Raw genomic sequence first — 22,019 nt, forward strand, 5'->3', positions numbered from 1 at the left:
TCCATGCTTTAGTTGGGTGAGGAAACAGAGGGGCAGGGAAGACTGGCAAAATACACGGTGTCCCCAGCTTCATCTAACAAAGCAGATAATTGCGGGGGCACTGGGCTTCCTGGTCCTTTTTTCCTACACCCACTTCCTCTGGAGCCCTTGATATTTTGTCAGCCCCCACTGGCAGACCTCACAGCAGGCTCACCATCTGTGTTTATTACAAACTGTTTAATTGCTTCTTATCCCATTAACTTTACAAATATAGAACCACATGCCAGTCTGGGGGTGCTCTGCAGTGAGTCACTACAAACTAGCCCAGGCATAGCTTAATGCCACTGAGATCCATCTAGGAGCAGTCCCAGCAGTGGCCTCAGCCATATGGGTACGAGGGCCTTGGAGGAGGGCTGCCAAGTGTAACCAGGGGACCCGGTTTCAGGTCTGTGGAGGCACTTCAACAGCACGATGCTCATTCTCTGTCCGGAGTGTCTCCATGTACTTCCGCATCTTCTCAACCATCCAGGAGGGCAGGACAAAGGATTTCAGCTCCTCTAACTTCAAGTCCAGGCATCCTCTGGAACAGACATTGAGGAGGAGAGTTGGAGCAAGGGAGGATGTAGGTTCATGCTCATCCCAGTGGGGAGGGGAGAGCAGAGACTACTGGTTTTACCTGTAGTCATCGCTGGCAGCGAGGTCCCGGATGTCCTCCTCAATGAGGAGGTAGGCCTAGGGTAGGAGCAAAGGACAGTCATCATTGTCAATGGTTCATTTCAGTCCAGCTCCAGTAGCACTTTAATAAATGTCTGCTTAAAGTAAGGGCTGGAAGGGAGGGGCCAGTAGTCAGTTTTTAATTTAGCAATGGAGAGAGTAAGGAGAGACTGTCTGTCTGGGGAACAGTTCCTTGAGACATTCTTTCACTTAAGTTGAAGTTTTCTGGGTGGAAGAATGGGCAATGGTGACTAATTTATCTATAGCTGCCATCTCTTGTAAAAAGGGACCCTGAGGTGTTTTAAAATGAAAGGGCCAATAAAAAGGAACACACCTGAGTCAGTGCTAATGCGGTGGATGAACCTAGAGCCTATTATACAGAGTGAAGTAAGTTGGAAAGAGGTAAACACTGTATATTAACCCATATATACGGAATCTAGAAAGACAGTACTAATGATCCTATTTGCTGGGCAGTAATGGAAGTGCAGACATAGAGAACAGACTTACTGACATGGAGGGGGCGGGGTAAGAAGGAGATGGTAGGCCAAATGGAAAGAGCAGCATGGAAACATACACTAACATATGTAAACCAAACAGCCAGTGGGAATGTGCTGTATGACTCCCGGAACTCTAACTGGGGCTCTGTGGCAACCTAGTGGGACAGGATGGGGTAGGAGGTGGGAGGAGGGCTCAAGAGGGAGGGGGCATATGTACCTATGGGCGATCCGTGTTGATGTATGGCAGAAACCAACACAATATTGTAATTATCCTTCAATCAAAACCATATTTTTTTAAAAAAATGAAAGGGCCAGAAAGCCAGCAAAATACACATGGAAACAGGAAATCAAGAGGAAGCCATGTGTGAACCTGGAACTAAGATAAGCCGGTTTTGAACTCTGAGGCAAAAGGGCAAACACGATAAACTGCACTGCTGCCCAAGAGCTGGGCTGTGAGGTCTGGGGCCTGCAGAATTACTTTGGCACAATGCCACAGTCTGCCTCGGGAGAGCCCTCTTGTGAATTTACCATGTGGGCGATGATGTTCATCACATGAGAGTCTTCTGTGGGAGGCATTTCTTTCCAGTCTTAGGGTCAGAAATAACTGTGTGTCCCTTGTGTCATTTGGCTGTCTTCATCTTAGGGGCACAACAGCAATCCTTTTTTATAATTAGTCTTGCTCCTGCCTTAACTTTCAATCCTGCCTTTCTTTTCCTCTCTATTTCTTATTTATGTTATGTGTTCACAGTAAGATTCCTAACATCTTTTCTGAAAGACAGTGTAGCATAAATATAGTAGGAAATAAAAAGGCAGCCAGGTAGGGGATGGTGCAGTGGCGTGCAAGGCCACTGGATTCCAACAGAAGCAGTCCCAGCAGCGGGACCAGGTGCACCTTCAGATGAGAGACAGTGCATGTGATGGACACCTCCCTCCATGACAGTTTTAGAATACACGTGAGGATGATTTTCCTAAGGATGTTGCTTGATTTGAGATGAGAACTCTTCAAGTAGGAGTGATTCTGGAAGGGGCTGCCAGGTGTGGCAAACAAGTTTCACTGCATGTGCTAATTTTTTCTGACAAGGGATGCTGCCTGGGGCAGCGTTGAGAAGAGATTCCGTAGCTCCATCTGGTGGCAGAGTTGTGATGGAGGCGTGAAATCATGATGAGAAAGAGTGTTAAGTGTGTCTTGTACTTGCCATTCTTACACACAGCTAATGTGAACTACATATGAGGGTGCCATGGGAGGGGGAGAGGGCAGTGTGTGGGAGACCCGGGCACAGGAGAGGAAAGGCAGGGGTTACAGACGGGTCTTCAGCATGAAGGAATGGGCCCTTTCTGCTCCTGCAAGTCTCCTGCCTCATTTGCGGGGCGTGGAGTCTCTCAGGTTGGGAGGTGAGCCGGCGCCGACAGCGCTGGCCCCGGGCTGGGCGGGGCCCTGGTAGTGGCGCGTGAACAGTGCTTACCATCTTTCCCCCTGTTGCCCGCATATGATGCTGCTCAGCCAGCCAGTGCTTGTCCTGGGGGTCAGCTGCATACTGTGAGGGAAGAAGCCACAGGCGGAGACGTTAGCCTGGTGTGGCGGGCAGTTTTCATTTGGTTCAGAACACACTCTTAGCCTTTGAGGCCTTCTTAGCGACAAGATCTCTGGTGGCTGGAGAGGGCTCACTGACCTCTTCAGAGCAAACAGGGCTGAGTCCAGGAGGCCAGGGGAGGGGGCCCGATTCCCAGAGATTTAATACACTTCTAATTCCTTTCCCTTTAAAAATTTTTGTTTTTCTTTTCTTTTTTGGCCAAGACTCGAGGCATCTCAGTTCCCCAACCAGGGACTGAACCTGGGGCATGGCAGTGAAAGAATGGAGTCCTAACCACTAGACCACCAAGGAACTCCCCCTTTGCTTTCTTTTATTTTTTTATCTTTTATTATAACATCAAGGGGCTGCCCTGGTAACTCAGTTGGTAAAGAATCTGCCTGCAATGCAGGAGACCCAGGTTCAATCCTTGGGTGGGGAAAATCCCCTGGAGAAGGAAATGGCAAACTACTCCCATATACTTGCCTGGGAAATCCCATGGACAGAGGAGCCTGAAGGGCTACAGTGGGGGTTTGCCAGGAGTCGGACATGATTTAAGGACTAAACCACCACCATAACATCAAAGATTAGCCCTGCCAAGAGCTCAGAGTTGAACACTCAGAGTTGTTTCTCTCTACGGAAATCTTTAGTAAAAGGTGAAAGATATACTTGATTTCAAGAGAAACCAGAGTATCCTCCCTTTCCTTCCTTAAAACATAGCACCTCCGGCAACGGGTCAGACCGGTGACTGTTTGAGAGCTGTATTCCTCTTTGAAGAAGTGACTGGAGGTGGCTTACAACATATATAGCTATTAAGGTGACCAAATTTTCTAAAACAAAAGTCAGGACACTTCATGCCCTGGAGGCAGAAGAGCATCATGGGTAAAGACCTAATTGTGGGGTTCAGAGCTCAGCCCACAGGGAGCGTGTGTGGCAGGGAAGGTTGGAGATGAGCATATGCACAGGTGGCCAATTTGGCCTAGTGGGCTTTTAGGGGGTGGCAGGTTAAAAAAAAACAAGAAAGAAAAGAAAAAAAAACTTGGTTCATAAATCTCTGTTTCTTCTACTTATTAGGTGGTGTCAATCGAGGCAATGATTTCTTTGAGACTCAGTTTCTTCATTTGTAAAACAGAGAGTATTAACACTTATAGGACGGTTGTAGGACATGGGTTCAGCCCCGGTCGGTGAAGATCCTGCGTGCCGGGGAGAACTAAACCTGTGTGCCACAACTACTGAGCACACACTCAGCAACTGCCGAAGACTGAGCGCCCGGAGCCTGTGCTCCGCAGCAAGGGGCGCCACTGCGCTGAGCAGCCCGCGCACACAGCCTGAGAGCAGGCCCTGCTCGCCGCGACCAGAGAAGGCGGGACACAGACCCAGTGCAGCCAAAAATAAACAGATAGAACTAAAAAGAAAAAAAGGGCTTCCCTGGTGGCTCTGTGGTGAAGAGTCCGCCTGTCAGTGCAAGGGAGGTAGGTTCCATCCCTCATCTGCGAAGACCTCACATGCCGAGGAGCGACTAAGCCCATGCACAACTACTGAGCTTGTGCTCTAGAGCCTGGGAGCCGCAACTACTGAGCCCAAGAGCCGCAACTACTGAAGCCTGTGTGTGCTACAGCCTGAGCTCTGCAAGAGGAGCCGAAGGAATGAGAAGCTGGCACATCTCAACTAGAGTAGACCCTGCTCTCCGAAAACAGAGAAAAGCCTGTGCAGCAACAAAGACCCAGCACAGCCAAAAATAAATCTTAAAAAAAAAAAAGTAAAATGAGGGGACTTAACATGGACAAATCTCTGAGGGTATTATTCCCTAGATTTACAGTGGTCAGCACACTTTTTCTATAAATACTTTAGGCTTTGCTGGTCACATAATCTTTATTTTTTCTTTCTTTTTAAATTACCCTTTAAAAACGTCATCACTCTGCGCTGGACAAAAACAGGCTACAGGTTGGATTTGGCTGCAGGCTATACAGCTTGCTCTACATGAGACTGTAAGCTCTCTGAGGGTAAGGAGTTGTGTGTGTCTGTTTTGCCCACTGCTGTATCTCTGCAGTCGGAGGCTGCTCAGTACTCAATAGATACTTGAATGAATGAATGAATTTTGGGGTGAAAAAAAATCAAAGTAATATATATAGTATAAGACCAATACCATAAACAAAGCATCATTAAAGGACAAGGACACACACATGAAAAATGCTACCATGTTGCTAGGGGTAACCTCTAGGGGAGAAGAGTCAGAGTCAAGGGTGAAGCGGAGTTTGGTGCCTTGCTCCCTATTAGCTTCAGTGTATTGTTTGAATCTTTTTATGAGAATGGGTTTATATATTATTTCTATAATTTAAAAAAAACAAAAAAGAAATTTGCAAAATGCCTTTAGGAGGACGGAAGAATGGGCAAAAGGTATAACAGGCAGTTTAGAGAAGAAACACAAAAACTCTAAATGGATGAAAAGATGCTTATCATCACAAGTAAAGAATTAAAAGTGAAAAAAACAAAAATCTTTTCCCTTCACTTATTATTCTGAAAAGATTAAAGTAAGAAAGAGTACCTACTGGCCATGAGTTTATCACCAACGATGGGTCTAAGAACTGGGAAAGTGTGCTGGTAATGCTGACAACTTACTGAGCCCTTGTTATGCTGGCACTGTCTGGGGCTTTACTGTGCTTTATCTCTTGCTCTCTCTTTTTAATACAGGAAGTCCGTATTTTTTTGCTTTTTTTTGAAGTATAGCTGATTCATGATATTATATTAATTTCAGGTGTACAACACAATGATTCAATATTTTTATAGACTATACTCCTTTTAAAGTTGTTACTACTGACTTCCCTGGTGGTCCAATGGTTAAGAATCTCCTTCCAATGCAGGGGATACAGGTTTGATCCCGGCTCAGGGAACTAAGCCCCTGAGTTGCAACTAAGATCCAATGCAGCCAAAAAAGTATTAAAGAGAAAAGTTACTACAAAAAAAAGGCTATATTTTACTACATTCTCTCTTAATTCTACCAACCATAAAAGGCTGGTTTGCATCTTTCTCATTTTACAGAGGACAAAACAGGCCCAGAAATGTGGAGCCACTTGCCCAAGGTAACATGCTGGTAGGTAATGGAATCGGGACTGAGATGATACTGTTAACCATTACACAAAAGGACTGGAAGTAGGTCTAATGCATGTCCACTTGGCAACGATGCCAGCGAGGGTCTTGGAGAAGGTGGATCTCACAGAACAGTCAGGCAGAGAAAAGGGTCGGGGAGGTGGGGGAAGGTCCTCAAAGGGAACAGCAGGATTGAAGACACTAAGGGAGGAAAATGAAGTAGTGGCACGCAGGCCAAAACATAGGTTGAAAATCCCAAAACATAAGACTGATAAGATAGAAGTAGGTTTGCCCTTTAAAGAACTTGAACTTGCACCAAATGTAGTGGCCAGAGCCCATGATTCTGAGACCCCAAGGAGCTCTTCTGACAAGGGACACCGAGTCTGGCACACAGGTGCAAAAACCATTAACCTGAACATGTGCGTATTACCTTTTTTCTAAAATATTTGGATGCTTCTGTGACTGATAAAATACAAACTTATTTAAGAGCATGAATTCATACCCTCCCCGCTCCATTATTTTCTCAAATAGTGGAGACCAAAGCATAGCTCAGACGAGGAGTCCCCTCTTTGGAAAACACTAGAGCTGTTGCTCCACTGCAATCTCTTTATTTCGCAGACAACTGAATACAGCAGTGGTTAAGAGCTCAGGATTTGCAGAAGACAGAATCCTGACTCATGTCCAAGAGGTAACGTAAGTGTAGCACTTAAAACCATGTTTGACACACAGCAAATAGACGAGGACAGGAGCAATGTTATGAGGCACAGAGGTGTTGAGTCAATTACAAAACATAAAGGTTAAGGGCAGAGGGGCCACTAGAACCCTGCTGCCCTGGCTCCTGGGTCAGGGTTTACTCCAGGTTCCTCTGGGCCATGGAGAGTTCCCAGTGCCACCTACTCCACAGCCAGGGTCGGCCCGACTCCTGGCACTCACCTACCTTAAAGAGGTGTGGGTGCTTGATGTAGATTCTCCCTCGGGTGCCTCCCATCCCCAGGGCCCTGCAAAGCAACAGACGAGTGGTGAGGATCCCAGCAGGCGTGGTGCTCAGGGGCACCCCTCAGCACCAACTCTGTACAGACTTACTTGTTGGCTCGAGATCCCAACACGAAGGTGGTAGATTCGTTCAGCCGAGCTGGGTCCCACTGTGCACAAGACAGAGAGGCTGGTGAGGTGGAGGCTTATCTGGTGGGCAGGACAGAAACTCTCCCCTGCCCTCTCCTACCATCATCCTTGGGCATTACTGAACAAACAGCTGATTTAAGAAACTGAATACTTTTAATACACTGGACACTGTGCTATATACTGTGGCGGGGAGAATGGGGTCTAGGGGGTAAGGGGATCAATCAGGGACAGTCTCTGTTCTCCACAGGGTCACAGACGCACGTGTGGATGATACCACTGTAAGATGGGCGGTGACACAGATGAGTGCAAGGCCTGACGGGAGTCAAGGGCAGGGTGACTCCCAAGGTGGCGCTGACAGCCAGCACCGTGGACAGCGAGAGGGAAGGCAGGAGGGGCAGCGCAAACAGGCAGGGGACGGCTGGGGAGCGTGCTGGAGAAAGCACAGCAGCTCTGTGCTGCTCAGAGAGTGAGCATTCAGAGTGGCCGGAGGGACGCAGAGCAGGGCTGGGGGCGCTTGTTCACTATGTGGACGGCTTTTTGTTTGTTTATCCTGGAGGTGATGGGATCACTGAAGGCCTCTAGACAGGGAGAGATGGATCTGCACTCACGACAGCTTGCTCTTCTGTAACTCAGCTAACGGGTGTGAAGTGGCTCGACTATAGGATGGGTGGGCAGTTTAGAGGTAGTTGTAACAGAGCAGTTTGGAAAATGAGGGGGAATTCCCTGGTGGTCCAGTGGTTAGGACTCTGCACTTCCACTGCAGGGAGGATGGGTTTGATCCCTGGTTGGGGAACTGAAGATCCTGCATGCCAGTTTGGCCAAAAAAAGGAAGATGAGGGCCGCAGTAGTAAGATGAAGGAAGAAGAGGGAAAAGGACCCTCTTTAGGGAATGTATTTGGGAGGCAGAATCAGCTGGGACCGGATGTAGGGAGGCAAAGGGAAGGAAGAGGCAAAGATGACTCAAGAAGAGAAGGTCGAAGTGGGTCTGGGAGAAAGATTCTGATTTCAAATCTGGATACGCTGAGTTTGAAATTCTATGGAGATTCCAGGCCAAGAGCTCCAGCAGACAGTAGGATATACATACAGGTTTTAAACTAGAGGGAAAGGTGGGGTAGAAACCAAGAGGTAAGGAAAATTCAGCAAGTACTAGCCCCAAGATCTAGTAAGCGTGGATGCTTTACGTCATCCAGAGAGAAACCTGAGGTGGAGAAGGGCGCAATCGAGAGAATTCTGGGGAACGCCTGCTTATACAGGCCACTGCGGAGGACGGACTCACTGGAGAGAGAGAAGGGATGTTTGGAGAGGAAGACAGAGCTCCAGGAGGCTGCGGGATCACCCGCTCTAAGGCAGCAGAGGTGAAGAAGGCAGGCGTGGGCACTGGTGGAGGCAGTGGGCCAGTACAATAACGGGGGGACCATTTCCACTGGACACAGCCTCAATCTGGATGGTGGAGCTTTCACCTATCATGTATAACTGGATGGTGGGCTTGCATGTATGATTTTAATTGAAGAAAGATTCTATTCTTACACCGGTCAGAATGGCCATCATCAAAAAATCCATAAACAACAAATGCTGGAGACGGTGTGGAGAGAAAGGAACCTTCCTGAATTGTTGGTGGCAATATAAACCAGTATAGCCACTATGGAGAACAGTATGGAGGCTCCTTTAAAAACAGAGCTACCATATGACCCTGCAATCCCACTCCTGGGCATATATACAGAGAAAAACATGGCCCCAAAAGATACATGCACCTCAGTGTTCACTGCAGCACTGTTTACAATGGCCAAGACGTGGAAACAACCTCAATGTCCATCAACAGAGGAATGGCTAAAGAAGATGCAGTATATATACACAACGGAATATTATTCAGCCACTAAAAAGAATGAAGTAAGTTCATTTGCAGCAACATGGATGGACCTAGAGAGTGTCACACAGAGAGAAGGAAGTCAGAGAGGAGAAATATCACATGACATTGCTTATATGTGGAATCTAAAAAGAAATGATACAAATGAACTTACTTACAAAACAGAAAGAGACTCCCAGACTTAGAAAATGAACTCATGGTTGCCAGCAGAGGGGTGGAGGGTGGCGGGAAGGGAAGGGTAGGGACAGTTAAGGACTTTGGGAATGGCATGCATAGTCTCTTATATTTAAATGGATAACAAACACCTGTATAGCATGTGGAGCTCTGCTCAATGTCATGTGGCAGCCTGGATGGGAGAGGGGTTTGGGGGAGAATGGATACATGTACGTGTATGGCTGAGTTCCTTTACTGTTCACTTGAAACTATCACAACATTGTTAATCGGCATACCCCAAAACGTTCCTGGTGTTAAAAATATTAATTTTTTTTAAAAAAGCCTGCAAACGATTGTTCTGGAGGCAACAGAAGCTGACAGTTTTAAGAACCCAGACTGGTGTCCCTGGACCTTGGGTTTGACACAGCTCTGCCACTTACTCGGTATGTGACTTTGGGCAACTCTGTAGTCCTTAGTATCTTCAAGCGTATCAAAAGTGTAGGATAACAGATAAAATAATTTCTGCCATGAGGTAGGAAAGGAAGCTCATGAATCACAGAAAGGTAACAGAATCTCTCTCAACAGGGTGTGATAAAGATTAAATCAGGCAATCCATATCAAAAATGTAGGGCAGTGCCTGTGACATATTAAGTACTGGATAAATCTTGGTGACACTGAGCTTTTACAGAGAGAAGGGTGTGGCAAAGACCAAGCCCTCTCTTTGTTTTGCCCCTAATTGCAATCCTTACTTGGGATCCTTCTGGAAGCCAGAGCTTCCAGAGGTACGTGGGTGGGTACAATGGCTCTGGCGCACACATCCTTCACCCAACCCCAGCCCCTTTCCCTCAAGGGGGAGCCCAGAGCTTGGACTGGGGTCTCCCTGGGACAGCGGTCACTGCCATGCTCACAGCATCATACCTTAGGGCCTTCCCGGCGAATTGGTTCACAGGATTTTGGTTTCCATCTGCTTGGAGGGAAAGAGGAAAGGTGAATTCTCCGAGATAGGGCCTAGGACTGCAAGAAAGTTTGCTGCTACTGGTGGGAGCTCCTCATACACTCTCACTCCAGCCCCAGGGGGACTGCTGCCTGGTGCCCGTTAGAGGGGATGCAAAGGGAAAAAGAACGGGTCCTAGTCCACTCTAGGACTCGATTTGACACCATCTAGCCATGTGGGCAAGTCCGGGAACCTCTCTGGGCTGCAGTTTCTCATCTGTCAGAAGAAATAACAGTAGCAACTTCCAGTCTTGTGTAAGTGAGGAATGAATTTGCTTCAGGCAGGAGACAAGTCTAAGGTATAAGGATTACATTAATCCACCTCCTAAGCTGGTGGTTTCAAACTATCTCCATCTCTCTTAACCAGATCAGTGTGGCTCCTCCTCACCCTTCCCCCAAACCTCAGCCATGCCATGTGGCTTGCAGGATCTCAGTTCCCTGACCAGGAAGGCTTTATCTTTTTCACATATCGGTATTAGGCTTCCACATAAAGCTGTTTGAAAAAGATTCTGTTCCTTCAACAGTCTTTGAAAATGACCATCCTGGAGGCAATGTGGTACAGTTTTGCCTTTTATTAGCCGTCTGACTTTGGGCAAGTAATTGTGAGTCTGTTTCCTTATTTGCAGAATTAATTATACCTTTGTCAAAGGGTAGTTGGAAGGATTAAAAGGAAAAGTATATATTAGGTGTTTAGACCAGTGATGGCACGTTACAAGCATTCGTGTGTGTGTGCTCAGTCACTTTAGTTGTGTAGCCCATGCCAGACTCCTCTGTCCATGGAATTCTCCAGGCAAGAGTACTGGAGTGGGTTGCCACGCCCTCCTCCAGGGGATCTGCTCGACCCAGGGATCAAACCTGCATCCCCTGTGCCTCCTGCATTGCAGGTGGATTCTTTACTGCTGAGCCACTGGGGAAGCCTCACAAGCATTCGATAGATACTAATAAAATGAAATTCTGCTGTTTAAAGAAAACCTTTGGTGTTTAATGAAGCTGGGCTGAACTGTTCTGGGGTAAAAGCAAGATACGACACCCTCCTCACTGCCTTCTTCCCTCAGCCCTCAGACTAGAGAACTCTCTTCCCTGGGTTCTCGCACAAATGAATCTGAGTATGCCAGGCTGCCAGGTGGCGAACTCTGGCCTCCTCTCCTCCAGGCCCACCCCCCGCCCGCTCCTCCCCGTGGCTCTGCGGGCCTCTACTCACACCATGCCCGCAGCGGCCCGGTCATTTGACAGGATGTGTCCCGGAGGCCGTCCCTTCCGCTGCCACAGAGAACAGAACAGCCGTCAGAGGCCTGGCCCTATGGAAGCCCCCAGCACGCGGGTAGGACCAGGGTCGCCTGAAGGAGGCTGTTTCCCTGCGAGGCCAGATGATGCTCGGGGGTGAACGGGGAGGGTGACTGTGCCTAGGACTCCTGCCTCTCACGCTAGAAAGGCCCAAAGGGGCACTGAGGAAGCCCACCCTCTTCTGGAGCTGCAGGGCCTTTACCCGGTCAGAAAATGAGGAGATGGTTCACCTTTTTGGGAATGGGGCTTCCTCGGAGGGCACACTCCTCTTCTGCCTGCCGGCCACGCTGGGGGTGGGGAAGGGAAGGGAGTCAGATGGAGGCTGCTGCCTGGGAGCTACAGGTCCCCGGGGCTGCAGAAGACAGAAGCCCTGGACCATACCCTCTGGCACCCCCCTGAGGCAGGACTCAGCAGCCCTCCTGGCACGATGCTATTCAGACCTGGTCCCACAAACAGGGGGTCCGTGCAGCCTCCTCGGGGCCACAGAGCTCTCCAGCCTCCCAGTCTGATCGGTCCTCCCTGCAAAATACCAGCACACAGGGACTCTAACCTTTATCCCTGGAAGCTCATGAGTCAATCTGGGTATTACTTTTTCTCCATCTGAAAACAGTAGTTTAGCCTGAAGGGAAAAGACAAAAAGAGTGTTATCAGTCACTCTTTTGGTGGGTAAACCTATCTACCTCCATTAGATACAACTTCAAACTCTGTTAAAACTTTTTCATGGTCAGTACAAAGGGACCCTGAAATAGTCATACAAATAAACACCTTTTTTGAAAACCCTGAATAATGAAGGATCATTACTGAAAAATTATAAAAGTGTAAATAAGCAAAATTAAAAAAAAATCTGAAACCTCAGTTTCCACAGAATACTATTAATATTTCAATGTAAGACTCTTCCTCATTTTTTCCATGTAAACATATACTAAATATTTTTTTCTAAGTAAATGCACTGATATTAAACATGTTCCTCAGTAAGCTGCTGTTTTTTTTTTTTTTTTTAATAAATATTGAGTGCCTAGTATGTAAGTGCTGGAGACACAGTGATTAATAGCACAAGCAAGGGCTTTCCTCTTGTGAGGCTCATTCTGTGGGTGATCTGGATGGCAAGCAAATAAACAAACACATAGAAAAGGGGATTTGGGACCATGATCAGACACAATCTGATTCATCTTTAAAAACCTGGGGCTGGCTGCTGTGAGGATAGAGTGGAGGAAGGCAAATGGGGAAGTAGCTAAGGGCTGAGCTATATGTTTAGAATCATCAATAGCTACACTGGCTTCAAAGCTATACAATTAGATAAAGTCACCTGGAAGGACAGGGAGCCAGAGATGAGATGGGATTTGTGAACAAAACAAAGCAAAGAGCGTTGCTCAGCTCTACGAGGGTTAAGTTGTAACCCACTGCAAGTAGACTGCACCCCGAGAGGAATTCGAGACGAAAAAGAGGCACTCTGTGCTCTGGATAAACAGGTCCTGAGACAGATGAGATGTATATCTCAGGGGGAATCTCAACGACCTCAGATTCAAGGCCCTGGTCTTGCTCTTTTCTGAGGCTGTGCCTGAGCAGCTTGCCAACCAACCTCCCTGAAGACATTGTTCTCTCAACTCATGATAGTGAGGGACAGGGGAAGCCTGGCGTGCTGCAGCCCAAGGGGTCACCAAGAGTCGGACATGACTTAGCGACTGAACAACAACAACGTAATTACCCCCAAAGGACTGAACTCCAGTCTGCCCTTGTGGCTATTGTCATGAAGCAAATTCCATCTCTGACAGCTAATGGTTTCAGTCAAACACAGAATCTGGGTGATGTTGACAATTCCTATTAATAATAGCAGCTGACACATGCAATCAGGTTCACGACTATCTTGAGCACACAGCCATTTCTAGACCTGACATCATGCCTCCTGACCACACCTTGGGAGGCAAGGAGGCAGAAAGGGTGGTAGTTCTCGTGATACCAAAAGGGGCTGTGACTACATGAAGGGTCAAGTCACCACGTACTTATAGAGGCGAGCCAGATCTTAGCTCTTCTACCTCCTGCTTGTTCTAAGCCACAATTTCTTCATCTGTAAACTAGGAATTGAAATGTGCCTTCTGTACAGGTTTCTTCTGAGATGGAAATGAACTCATGCAGGTGAAAATGTCTACCAAAGTACTTGGCATCTAGTAGCTTCCTCCCTTCCCTCTGTCTTCAAAGCTCCAAGCCCTGTCTAAGTAAGTACCTCACTGGGTTTCCTTCCAAATACCACTGATGATGGGACCGTATGTCTCTGCTGAGCCCCGGGGGCTAACCCCTGTGCCTACGTCTCTCTTCCCCTTTGGTCTCACCTGCTCCAGGCAGCTCCGACAGGCCTCCTGGACCAGCTGCTCAGCGTCCACTTCTTCCCCGACGTTGTCTCGCACGTTCAGCGCTGCCTTCTGGAAGAACTAGGGAGAAGCACAATAGAAGACAGAGCCAGGAGTCCTGCTGATCTGCATCAACGTGAAGAGAACCGCACATAAAATCTACCCTTATAAAGAGCAGAAGAGGCTTCCCAGGTGGCTCAGTGGTAAAGAATCTGCCTGCCAACGCAGGAGACACACAAGTCACAGGTTCGGGGAAGATCCTCTGGAGTAGGAAATGGCAACCCATTCAAGTATTCTTGCCTGGAAAATCCCATGGACAGAGGACCCTGGTGTCCATGGAGTTGCAAAGAGTCAGACATAACTGAGCGACTAAGCACACACGTACGCATAAAGAAAGGAAACGCGATCATGGCCATGCCGTGAGATGAGCCAGGCTTAGACTCAGGTCCCTGGCTCTACTTCCCCTCTTCATCCTCTCTTACAGAGGAGAACCATCACGGAGGTACTCCAAGGAGGGTCTTCACAGCAGTAACGGGTAGACAGTACAAAATCAAAGGATAACCTAAATGTCCAAGTACAACGGAAGTAAGTTATGGACTATTATCAAAAACCACAGGAAGGAAGGTACAGAAGAATACATTTTTGACACAAAAAGGTATTCATGATATACGGTCAAGTGAAGAGAAAGGAAGTTATTAAACAGTTTGGAATAGCGTGGGACTGAAATAGCAAACAGCAAGCACAGACGAACTGTGAGAATATGCTACATTAAAGTGGTGATATCATGACTGCTTTCTCTCTTTTTTTGTTTAACTATAAATCTTCTCAATTTCTATAATGTACATGTTTTACTTCCATAGAAAAAGAAAAACAAAAAAAGGCTAGTGCCTGAGATGAACAGGTCAGGGAGGCCAGAAAAGACCCAGTGGGCAGAAAAGACTACTTGAATCCTGACTTCACCCAATCTGAAAGAAACATCTGTAGGCTGGGAGGTGTAAGACTTGGCTAGGCCCCCGGATATCAGCAGCCCCAGCTGGCTGGACAAAGGAAAGGCAGAAGGTTCCTCCACCAGGCACGAGGGAGAGCTTGAGCCTGAAAACACCAAGGGACAAGGTGATGTAAGGTCCAAACTGAGACACTGGGAATACATCAAAAAGAGAGTCCATGTCTCTACAAGAAAGTATCGGTTCTCTTTGGTAAATAGAAAAATTCTGAAATCTAAAACCCATGAACCTCCTGAGGGAGACAACCATGCAGAAGTACAATCACTTAATATATATATGGCTTTGTTGTTTACACCAAACCAAGGAGAAAAGAGAGAAAGCATTGGATTAGAGAGCTCAAGAGTTTAGGAGGAAAATTCTATAGGCAGAATTAAGTGAAATGATCAGATGAGTTTGACTTCACAACAAAAAACTAAAAACTGGAGATTAATACTTGGCATTCAATGTTGACTAATGACTAAGTGAATGCTAAATGAAATAACGTGGATACTTTACAACCACCCTGTGAGGCAGACTGCTGCCGCCAAGTTGCTTCAGTCATGTCCAACTCTGTGCGAGCGACCCCACAGACAGCAGTCCACAAGGCTCCCCCGTCCCTGGGATTGTCCAGGCAAGAACACTGGAGTGGGCTGCCATTCCTTCTCCAATGCCTGAAGGTGAAAAGTTAAAGTGAAGTTGCTCAGTCATGTCCGACTCTTAGCAACCCCATGGACTTCAGCCCACCAGGCTCCTCCGTCCATGGAATTTTCCAGGCAAGAGTACTGGAGTGGGGTGCCATTGCCTTCTCCGGTGAGGCGGGCAGTACAAGGAATACGTAGGCTAAGTGTAAGCCACCTCTGGATATGAGAATAAATAAGGAATTCTCAAGCACTATTGGTAGAAATGCAAAATGGCACAACATTTCTGAAGATAAATTTTCTTGAGGGAAAAATGTTTCCTCCTTTACCCGCCAATTTCATCTTTACAACTTTATCCTTTAGAAATACTCTCACAGGTGAACAAAGATATACATTCAAAGTGTTCAATGTAGAACTGTTTGTAATAGAGAAAAATGTAAATAATCCAAGTGTTCTAGGGACTAGCTAACTAAACTGCAGCATATTCACACACTAGGCTACTCGGCAACTACTACAAAACAATCAGTGTGAGCTATTACGTACTGACCTAGAAACATGACCAAAATATGTTAAATGAAAAAAACAAATTGCACAACTGTGTAAAATGATCCTATCTATTTTTTAAACATGCATGCGCACACACAACACACACAAATAAATACAGGAGACTACATGGTCATTATTAACAGTCTGGTATTCTATAAGGTGAGTTTTAGTGACTTTTGGTTTTTACTTTTATTCAATCGATACTAATACCTATTACCTAGACTACAATTAACCTTTTTAAAAAAATCAATTTATTTTTTATTGAAGGATAATTGCTTTACAGAATTTTGCTGTTTTCTGTCAAACCTCAACATGAATCAGCCATAGGTATATATATATATATCCCCTCCCCACCCCACCCCTCTAGGTTGATACAGAGCCCCTGTTTGAGTTTCCTGAGCCATACAGCAAATACCCGTTGGCTATCTCTTACATACGGTAATGTAAGTTTCCGTGTTACTCTTTCCGTGCGTCTCTGTTTATTTTCTATGTCTATTTCTCCACTGTTGCCCTGTAAATAAATTCTTCAGCACCATTTTTCCAGATTCTGTATATATGCGTTAGAATACAGTATTTTTCTTTCTCTTTCTGACTCACTTCACTCTGTATAATAGGCTCTAGGTTTACAATTAACCTTCTGCTGTATTTGCTATCACATAGCCATCTACCCATCCTATTTATCCATCCATCACTCCATTTTTAAAGCTATGTTATTAGAATATTTTTTAAAGGGGTGTGCATTTAGTAGTAACAAGAATAAATCAATAAAATTAAACATTTCTTGGATAAGATCAGCCATTTCTAGAAGCTATTATTCCAAACATTCTTAAGAAAATGGGTAGCTGAGATTTGGGAACACCATTAAACAAAGTGATCTGATGAGGATGATCCAGAGTTTGGACTTAATCCGAAGCTGTGATGTAATCAAGTCATTTGCACCTTGTTCTAAAAACAAGCGTGGCAAGGAGGTATCTTTGCAGACAATGTGAAGCCACAAATTGTGTTTATTCAGCATTTGTCCAGGAGAGACAGTTCCTGAGTCATGGTATCCACTATCAGGAGAAGCAACAAGAAAAGTGCTTTGGAGACAGACAATCCTGGTCTAGCCTTTTCCTAGTGGCGTAATCCCTCTATTTCTGCACATGTAAAGGTGCAGAGGTATAAGAATACTTGGGGCATCCTGGGAAGTGCAGAAGTCAGGGGCAGGAATAACTAGGTATACAGCAAGGGGTGGCTGCGGTCTGATCTCAGGGGGCCATATATGCCACATGAAGGAATTTGGATTTCACCCAGAAAAAAATGGAAAGTCGTGGAGGGATTTTAAAGGATTTACATTTTAGAAATCACTGGATTTATGGAGGGTGGGCTGAAAGAGGGAAAGAACAGAGGCAGTTAAGGATTACAGTGGGAGAAATAATGAAGGCCTGAACCAAGGCAGAGGAAGGTAAAAGGGCAGGCTGGCCAGAGTGTGGGGTGGAATGCACAGGGCCCCAGGACTGAATATGGAAGATGGAGAGGGCAGAGCCCGCTGGACTCTGGTTTTTAAGTGAATGATGATCTCATTTAAACTTGTCCATAACTGAGCTCCTGATTCTTCTGCTTGTTTCCATCTTCTTCATACCAAGTCAGTGGTGATTCTACCTTTACAGCTGCCTCTGGCAAATAACTTGGGAGTTATTTACTTCTCTTTTTCTTTTACCCGGCACTTCTGAATTACTGGCAAATCCTGTTTGCTACCTTGAAAACATAGAGAATCTGACTCTTTCCTGGCACCCTTACTGCTAATAACCAAGCCACTATCATCTCAAGCCTCCTAACTGCTCCTCCTGAAGTCTACTCTCTCTACGACTGTCAGAGACTCTTTAAAAATGTTCAAATCATGAACTCTGCTCAAAACTCTCCAAGAGCCTCTATTTTACTTGTAATAAAACCCAAAGTTCTGTCAACTGGAAAAAAAAGCACAACCTAAAAGTTGACAGTTATGTTTTATTTGGTGGACAAAACTGAGGACTTAAGTCCGGGACACAGCATCTACGACAACTTTGAGAGACGACTCCGAGAAGGCAAGGCGGGGAGCCAAGATATCAACACAAGAGTTTCTGCAACAGAGAGCAGGTAGTCGGAACATCAAAAGATTACTGTTAAATAAAGAAAACCAGGTATCTCCAGTTAAGGAATTTAGTGCTTTCCTATGTATGGAAAGATGCCCGAGTCTGGGCTCACTGAAACCATTCTTTTGATGTGTGCCTCAGCTTCCTGGGGCCGGAAGCCTGTGCTTTCTCAGTCCTGAGTCCCCTCGGGGTGCACTGTCGGGGGTGGTTGCAGCAGCTGACCACTAGATGGTGGGCATCCTGTTTCTATCCTGAGTTCCCTTGGGGCTCCAGGCAGGGTGGCTGAAAAGAGATGGCTTGATGGCTGCAGCATCCTTTGTTTTCTGACGTGGCAGGTAATACTTTTCATTCACAGTTCTCACCCCGGCTTCACAGTTCTGCCTGAGCTGAGTCTGTTACCTGTCTGGTCACCTCTTCTACTTCTTTCCTGGTTTGGTTGGCTCCCACCACACTGGCCATGCTTTGAACATGCCAAGCATGCTCCTGGCTCAGGGCCTCTGCCTTGTTCCCTCTGCCTGGATTGCTTTCCCTCCAGGTATATGTATGACTTGTTCCTTGCTCACTCTTTTGGGTCTATTCTCAAATGTCTTGTCCAGATACAATCTATGAAAGAGCACTTTGTTCCCTACAGGTCACTGGCTTCTCCTTTTCTCTGGCATTCCCTGACAAAGGACACATTTATTTAAAGAGGGCAAGGATGCTGCCCATTTTGTTCCCTGTTACATCCTTAAGTGCCTAGAACAGTGCCTGCATTATGGTAAGGGCTTAGTAAATACTTCTCGAATGAAAGAATAAATATAAAAGGAGATTTAGGAAGAAAAACACGAGTTCAGTCCCTAATATGCTGGGACTGCAGCATCTGTGGGAAATTCAGGTAGAGCCATGTAGAGGATTATTAATAGATACTGAAATGAATTTTAAACAGTAACAATGGTTATCTATTAAACAAGTAATAAAAACACTTGCATTCCAAGCACAGGCTGAGCACATTACACTTAAGTCATTTCATCCTCACAACAGCTTGGCAAAACTAACGGAGCTGACCCTATGGGGCCTTGGAGGACGAGGAGCAGACTCCTCTCCCATATCCTCTGCTTCAAAGTTCCTCGATAACAGCATCTGATGCACATTTCCTGAGTTGTCTAATAGATGTTAAAACCACCACGAAGTGGAGGAAATGAACTACTTGATGAACATGAGCAGAGCCTAAGGGTTAATAATGTTAATCCCTGTGATACTACATGGCCACCTCACCATCCGCCAATCAGAGAATTGTGCACAAGCCGATTACAGACCCTAGGACGCCCCTCCCTCACTTTGTCTTTAAAAATGCTTTGCTGAAACTCAGTGGGGAGTTTGGGTGTTTCAAGCACTAGTCTAGTCCCTGGAGGGCTTCCCTGGTGGCTCAGTGGTAGAGAACCCATCTGTCAATGCAGGAGATGAGGGTTTGAAGATCCCGTGGAGAAGGAAATAGCAACCCACTCCAGTAGTCTTGCTTGGGAAATTCCATGGACAGAGGAGCCTGGCGGGCTACAGTCCACGGGGTTGCAGAGTCGGACATGACTTAGTGACTAAATAACTATAACAGAAACAAACTAGTGCCTAGTCTCCTTGCTTGGTGTTGCCCAGCAGTAAATGCTGCACTTTCCTTCACCACTACCTGGTGTCAGTAGATTGGTTTTACTGCATGTGGGTGAGCAGACCCAAACTTGCTTGGGCTTCCCAGGTGGCGCTAGAGGTAAAGAACTCACTTGCCAATGCAAGAGACTTGAGAGACAGAAGTTTGATCCCTGGGTTAGGAAGATCCCCTGGAGAAGGAGGTGGCAACCCACTCCAGTATTCTTGCCTGGAGAATCCATGGACAGAGGAGCCTGGCGGGCTACAGTCCATAGGGTCATAAAGAGTTGGACATGACTGAAGTGAATTAGCACACACGTGGGTGAGGAGACCCAAACTTTCTTTGGTAACAATAAGAGGTATTCAAATTACCCCCCAAGAGAAAAAACATTCTTGGAGTGGGGATTCCAAATTGGAAAACTTCAGGCATGCGTAGGTACTAGAAAGAGCTAGGGAGACTGTGATGCAGGGAAGAACTGCCCATGAGTTTTAACTCCTATAAATTTTTTTTTTTGTCTCTGCATCCTTCCCACCTTCATGTACTTGTTGAAGACTGTCTGGATCTCCTCGTTGATGCTGGGCTGCAGGACAGCTCGGAGGAGGTCCATGGAGATGGCAGGATCTGTGAAACTACAGAGGGAGGGAGGGAGGGGAAGAAGCCACAGTCAGGAGGCATGTCCCAAACATTTCCTTTCCCAATCTGCCCAGCCAATTACTGACATAAGCTCCTTTAACAACAATAACAGATGGCTTTGGGACTTCCCTGGCAGTCCAGTGGTTAAAATCCTATGCTTCCACTATAGGAAGCATGGGTTTGATCCCTGGTCAGGGAACTAAGATCCCGCATGCCATGTAGTGTGGCTAGAAAAAGAAAAAAACAAACCACCCCCAAACAAACAATCAGATGACTTTTACTGAAAACTAGCTATGTGACCAAGTTCTGTGCAAACCACATAGACGTGGGGCTTTATTTCATACTCATAACTCTATGAAATGGGCATTATTTTTAAAGTGTTTTAGAAGAATACTTAATACACTGTAAGTTTTAGTGACCATCCATTTAATCACTATTCAGGTCAAGACTTCCCAGGTAGTGCTAGATGTAAAGAATGCGCCTGAGATGCAGATGAGGGTTCAATCCCTGGGTCTGAAGCTCTCCCTGGAGGATGGCATGGCTACCCATTCCAGTATTCTTGGCTGGAGAATCCCATGGTGGGCTACAGTCCATAGGGTTGCAAAGACCTGGACACCGCTGAAGCGAATTAGCTTACATACACACATCCAGGTCAAGAAACAAACACAACCAGCATCCCAAAGACCCATCTTGCGCTCCCTCCCTTCCCTGAGATGGAGACTATCAGGCCCATGTTTCTCATAACCTCCATGCTATTCTGCCTCTTTGGCAGCTTCAAACACAAGAGTCATTGAATGTTAGGGACCTTGGGCATTGTCTAATCAACACACCTCCCCCTCGTTTTGAGTTCAGAGGGGAAATGACTTGCTCAAGGTCACACAGAGAGTTACAGAATCTGAATCTCCTCTTTCTACTGGCTGATGAACTCTTTCTTAGCCCTGTGCAGTGGGGACCGCAAAGCTGCCTTCCACGCCAGTGCCTGGGAGAGACGTCCCATACAGGGCTAGCCTTACCTTGTGGTCATCTGTGAGCGGCGGCCCCTCCGCTGCACTTGCCGGTGCTTGATCATTATGTTCCAAGGGTTCTGTGGGGACCAAGGGGACAGATGTCACCGAGGTCCGTGACACTGGCGTGGAGGTGGAGCGTGGGTATTAAGTTACACCTGACATCCCTGCTTCTCGGGTGCTTTCACCGTCTCTGCCACCTTGGGGTAGGGCGGTGCGGGGGAAGGCCCGGCCGGGGAAGAGGAACCGAGGGAAAGTTTCCTGCCTCCAAAGTCCCAACCCTACTTTTCAGGGCAGGGTGGAGGAAGGGGACCATGTTTACCGAGGGTCTACTCTGCCAGATAATGCACTGGGCGCTTTACCCGCATTTATTATTCCTCCCCCCAACTTTACGAGGCAGGGGCTAAGCAACTCCATCTTCCCGAAGATAAAACCGGGGCTCAGGGGCTTGACAGGGCCGGCCCACGTCACCGAGCTAGGAGGGCGGCACCAGAATTTGAAGCCAGGTCGTCGGACTGCGACAACGCCAACCCCCTCGGTAGATCAGCCGCCGCGTTCTCTCCCCCGCGGGCCAGGGTCCCGGGAGCCCGAGGCCCTGCCTGGCCCGAGCCCAGGCCCGGCCGGGGCCTCCCCGGGGGCGCCCTCACCGTGAGAACCAGCTGCCCCGCTGCGCCCGCGTCTCCCAGCTCGGGGCCACCCCGCTCTGCCCCGCCGGGTCCCCGCGGCTGCTCAACGTCGCCAGTGGCCCCCATGGCGCCCCCGGCCCCCACAACTTCAGCCCGACTCTGCCACCGGCCGGAAAGTGGCTTCGTGACGTCATTGGCGCGCGCCGCCCGCAGGCTCCGGAAGCGCGACGCGGCGAGCGGCGGGGTTGCCAGGG

The 22,019-nt window shown here is 47.2% G+C and overlaps 1 protein-coding gene and 1 pseudogene across 2 annotated transcripts; both read right to left on the minus strand.

Moving 5' to 3' along the window:
- Nucleotides 1-183: 183 nt before the first annotated feature.
- Nucleotides 184-21,959, minus strand: DNTTIP1 (deoxynucleotidyltransferase terminal interacting protein 1). Of its 2 annotated transcripts, none has more exons than XM_055437927.2 (13): nt 21,787-21,959; nt 21,149-21,219; nt 20,035-20,131; nt 13,589-13,687; nt 11,812-11,880; nt 11,492-11,548; nt 11,179-11,237; nt 9,903-9,951; nt 6,929-6,987; nt 6,783-6,843; nt 2,654-2,725; nt 656-711; nt 184-559 (listed from the first exon to the last, which is right to left on the minus strand). In XM_055437927.2, exons 1-13 carry the CDS (start codon nt 21,889-21,891, stop codon nt 421-423), a joined length of 993 nt encoding a protein of 330 aa, XP_055293902.2. In that variant the 5' UTR covers nt 21,892-21,959; the 3' UTR covers nt 184-420. The 2 variants fall into 2 exon arrangements, with proteins under 2 accessions (XP_055293902.2, XP_055293910.2); XM_055437935.2 differs by having other exon boundaries at nt 9,903-9,948; nt 21,787-21,958.
- Nucleotides 3,347-3,452, minus strand: LOC129535429 (U5 spliceosomal RNA; annotated as a pseudogene).
- Nucleotides 21,960-22,019: the final 60 nt, after the last annotated feature.

The sequence above is a fragment of the Moschus berezovskii genome, chromosome 15 (genome assembly GCF_049115385.1).
Source record: "Moschus berezovskii isolate FMDL1 chromosome 15, NW_MosBer_1.0, whole genome shotgun sequence".
NCBI lineage: Eukaryota > Metazoa > Chordata > Mammalia > Artiodactyla > Moschidae > Moschus > Moschus berezovskii.